The sequence below is a fragment of the Elephas maximus genome, chromosome 5 (assembly GCF_024166365.1).
Source record: "Elephas maximus indicus isolate mEleMax1 chromosome 5, mEleMax1 primary haplotype, whole genome shotgun sequence".
NCBI classification, from domain to species: domain Eukaryota; kingdom Metazoa; phylum Chordata; class Mammalia; order Proboscidea; family Elephantidae; genus Elephas; species Elephas maximus.
This window is the reverse complement of record NC_064823.1, coordinates 30,175,420-30,180,316: the sequence shown is the minus strand read 5'-3', so window position 1 is coordinate 30,180,316 and position 4,897 is coordinate 30,175,420. Positions and strand designations below refer to the sequence as shown.

Genomic DNA, 4,897 nt, shown 5'->3' with positions numbered 1-4,897 from the left:
GACCCTATAGGATACAGTAGAGCTGCCCCATAGAGTTTCCAAGGAGCACCTGGTAATAATAGTAAAAAAAAAAAAAAAAAATAGTAGATGTAAAATTACATTTGGAAAATATTCACAGACAGGGCAAGATTTTGAAGACCCTCGTGCAGCCCATGGTTTTAATTTACCAAATGTGGAAAAAAAAAAATCTACCAATGCTTAGATCACAAAACTTTTTTTTTTTTTTTTTTTAAGGAGAGGCTACTTACAAAGCAACTTCGGAGCAATATTTTTCTGTTTTAAAAAATATCACAATTTTTTTTTAGAACATCAATAAATGTATAGTTTATGGAATACAAAACAATCCTAACCAATTAAATGCTTATTTATTTATGAAAAGACTGGTAAGTTAGTCACGTATACTGGATGGGGAGAGAACGTCGGTTCACGCACATCTTCCAGCTGATTTATGTTCTGGGCTGTGTTTCAAGAACAATGTTCATTCCTTTTTAAAGATCCTTTTGGCTTCTACTCCTTCATATATGTAAGCCTGGAAGGTGTAAACAAAGAGAAGAATTTGCCATGAAGATTTAAGGTTAAATTAGGAAAAATATTAGCATTATTATAGCTTTCGAATGAGTTTATAGTATGTTTTCCTTGTACTAGATAGTAGCATTTTATATACATATAGGATACACCTATTTAAAAAGTATTTTGGTCTCTAGTCATTGACACTCTCAGGTAAGACAGGCATCTGTCACTTCCACATATATGTAAGTTCTCTTCAATAAATCGGCATCAGAAAATATCTGTTTTTAAAATTAGTGAGATTTAAGAAAAAACAAGTAACTGCCTATGTCCTGAAGATATATATATAATTCAATGACTGCAAAAATAATTTTTTTTTAAGCAATTATTTTTGCCTTTGAGAAATAGTTATAGTCTTTTTACAACTCACCTGGACTAGTTCACCACCGATAATTTCTTGGGTAGTATTCAGCTCCTTTCCATTGTCTACTCGCTTGAATTTTCCAACAAGTTTATTTCCCTCTTGGGTCCAGCTTCCCTACATAAAAACAGTTAGAGTTAACACTGACTAGATTCTTTCACGTGTCAAGCACTGTTCTGAGTGCTATAGAGCTATTTCTTCATTTAGTCTTCACGATAACCCTAAGAAGTCTATTATTATCTCCATTTTACAAATGAAGAAACTGAGACACAGTAATTCACCCAAAGCCACAGAGTCAGAATTGCACCTAGGCTTTTGGGCTCCAGAGTCTGTGTTCGTAACCATTATGCTCGTCTCACTCAGTAATCTCCATATGCTGAATTATAAGGTAGATGAGCAAGCCTTCTCCTTTCTATTCTTTCATGTTAAAAACAGTGTCCTGAATTTAGTCATTGTTCAAGTTAGTTTCATGGGTAGGATAACAATTCTGTGATTGTTTTAATTCCTTTGATTGTGGTAGAATGACCATAATTGATATAAAACATTCAACAGTTATATTGTCATTGCAAACATTCATAATTTAACTAGAAATAAATTCTGAGGCTAATTTTTAAAAAAAAGAAAAAAAACCAGTCAAAAACAATAATTCCCTCAAATTTTACTTTTTAAATATTAAAAGATAAATTCCCAATGATCTACAGTATAGCACTAAATCTTTCCATTTGGTTTCTCATTCATTCACTAATTTATTCATTCATTTCATTATTTCAGTACAGCTAGCTATTAAATGCCTATTACTTCAATATCTATTCAAAGCATATCACATACTAAGGCCTCTAACTCAAAAATCTTAGATGTCGAGGAGATAAGAAGTTAGATACCCCGAGTATACGTAACAAGGAAAAGGTAAATAATACAACATATTTTAAAATACCGAGATTATTTTCAAAAAGTACTTAAGTTTCAACTTGTTTGGGGAAGTTGCAGTTGATTTAGGGACTGGAAACACATCTGAATAATTGTAAGTACAAGGTAAATTTCCATCATGTGTGTATTTCTAAAGCAAATAAATGCCAAGAGATCATGGAAGATCGGTTCATGAGAAGGGCCTCACTTATACTCACATAGAAAGATAGACATTGTGTATGTGTGTGTGTGTACACCAAAAACAAAACAAAAAAGCTAAACCTGCTGCTGTCAAGTCAATTTTGACTCATAGTGACCCTATAGGACAGAGTAAAACTGCCCCATAGGGTTTCCTACAGGAGCAGCTGATGTAGTCGAACTGCCGACCTTTTGATTAGCAGCTGAACTCTTAACCAGTGTGCCACCAGGGCTCCATACCTGTGTAAGTACATTACATATATATGTACTACTTTTGATCCTCCAATAAATTACTGCTTTGTCCCTCTCCTTTTGTACTGTGTACAACTAAAGACAGTATTTTTATTTTCTTTACTTTTTGGAATGTTTTCAAAATTTCATAGTTTGTCTATTTTTTCAAAGAGAACACAAAAGATATGGCCAGGTGACAGCCTGACTCACTTATGATGTATTTTAATCAATCTTGAAATTTCTCAGAAGCATATGGGAGAACATAAATTTTTGAAGCCACTGCTGTTTCTAAGTATTTTGTGAGGCTGAAATGACTCCAATATTTAGAAATAATTCCTATGTTTTTATTCAGCCCTTAGTTCACTCTCAAAGCATTTGTTACTATCAGGTATGTAAGGTTGAAAACATTGAGCTTTAGATTTCTTTATGAATAGGTCTATACTGAGTCATTCTAAGGATATTTTTCTAATTCTTATTGTTCAATCCAAATTGTTCAGATGTATATGAAAGTATTTAAATACTCTTCCAATTTGTAAAATGCATAATATGAACAAACTCCATTGGCTTCCTTATAAATGAAGGTGACCTGCATTAATTAATCCATACAACCTAAAACAGAGACTGCTTTAGGATTGTGTAGAAAAAGAAAAAATGCATTGTTTATAAAAAAATTTCTTACCTTGAGTTCAGTTCCATCCGCCATACGGTAATCAAAACTGACACCAAGATCAAACACAACTTCAAGGGTTCGAAAATTGCTTGATTCTTTGATTGTGAATTTATTTCCTTCTTGTGTAATTGTCAGTTTCAAATTGTCATGAGCACCAAGCTTTCTTTTCACCACATTAATACCTGTAAAGACAGATTGAGGAAAATAAAGTCAAAATGCCATAGAAAGTGTTCATTTTTCTAAGTTCTATTTTTTTTTCTCTTTTCTTTTTTTGAGGGTAGAGAGGAAAACCCGATAGCAGTACCTTTGCACAATAGCATTCAGATGGCTTATGCAGAAAAAGTTCAAATTCAATCAGATCAAGAGAACAAATTCAAGCTATTTTTCTAACACTTAAGGAAACCTAAATGATTTTCTATAGAATTATAAAACCTTAGAGTTGGGTAATTGTGATAAGATTATCAAACATTTGTGTTAAGTAAACCAAATTCCAGAAATGTCAAATGAAGGATTAAAAAATATATACATAGACTTATAAAAACACATAACATTAATCCTGCATACATTTTTTTTTAAAGTCCCTTTGCTGGTAGATTCAAACTGCTGATCTTTCGATTGGCAAACTCTTAACCGTTGCACCACCAGGGCTCCTTGCTTTCTGTAATGGATTTAACATTTTTGATTTTATAATGGGAGAATTAGCAAATTTTACACTCAAATTCATTATTGTAAGAGTATACAGTGTTCATAAATTTCAACTTGTAATCCCTCACCTATAGAATATAATTGATGCAAATTTTCTTTTTTGGAAAGACACACATTTATTTGCCCTTTTTCTACAGTGTCTGTGCTGCCAGATAATTTAAATAGATTTTTAAATAAGTTGAATTAAAACCCTCAAAGAAAACACATAGTTTCATGAGATTATTTCTAAAATTTTATAAATCAGAAAAAGAATTGTTTAGGTCTAATTCTTCAGAACTGTGAATTTTAGAACTCTTTTCCATTGCTTTATTACACGGCCTTTGCTTTTCCATCTTAAAGAATTCAAACGCTTTAATAAAAATCTGGCAGTCATCATCACTTTTTCCGTTTTTTTACTCTACACTCACACAAAAACATCAATTTGCAATAATACAGGTGAAATCAGCAGTTAAAGACTGAATAAAACATAACGGGACTTCTTTTCTTTCTAAGGGATAACACTCAAAGAATAATCTGTTTTTCCTAGGGTAAGTGAGGATATTGTTTTTCCTCTTCTGAACCATCACATTTTGGATCCTCATCACCACACCAGGTGCCATCCTCCAAGCTTAGAGATTTAAAGGGAATTAGAAAGAAAAAAGTCTGTGGGAAATGAAGATGCAGTCACTAAAAAATGAAGTTCTTACCCAGTTTTTCCATAAACTTGCCATAGTTCTCATTTCGGTCAATCTTCCAAGTACCATCAAATGCCATGATCTTCAGCTGAGTCAGCCTCTAGGCAACCAGAGATTCCGGTCTGTGCTTAGCACAAAATTTATTCTATTCCTTATCTTAGAACCAATTTCATACTGTGATGTGGAAGTTTAAAGTTCAGGAGGTCACACTGTAATGCCCAGCCATTCTAGCTTCTCTTTGCGTAAACTCCTTAGCGCCTTTCCTGAAATTCTACTGAATTAAAACATAATAAGCATACCTACTCTGCCTTAAACTGCAGTTTGCAAAGGCATTTATTTCAAGAATTCAAATGCATGCTTTCTGAAGCTCGTTTTTCTACTTCCAAGTTCAAAGTGAACACTATATTGGAGGTAACATAATTTAGAGCATCAATTTAGAGCATATTATCAACTAATTAGACTATTAATGACCTACCCCTCTTTTATAATAGAATTACCTTGTAAAGTAGGACGTTATGACCAAATACAGTTGAAAAGTTAAAGTTATTATGATTACAGAGACACAAAATTTATTTTTCATGTGTC

The 4,897-nt window shown here is 32.7% G+C and overlaps 1 protein-coding gene across 1 annotated transcript; it reads right to left on the bottom strand.

Annotated features, from left to right (window-relative positions):
* Positions 1–414: 414 nt before the first annotated feature.
* Positions 415–4,391, bottom strand: FABP2 (fatty acid binding protein 2). Its single transcript, XM_049885450.1, has 4 exons — positions 4,325–4,391; positions 2,943–3,115; positions 938–1,045; positions 415–529 (listed from the first exon to the last, which is right to left on the bottom strand). The coding sequence occupies exons 1-4, from the start codon at positions 4,389–4,391 to the stop codon at positions 479–481; spliced, it is 399 nt and encodes a 132-aa protein (XP_049741407.1). The 3' UTR covers positions 415–478.
* Positions 4,392–4,897: the final 506 nt, after the last annotated feature.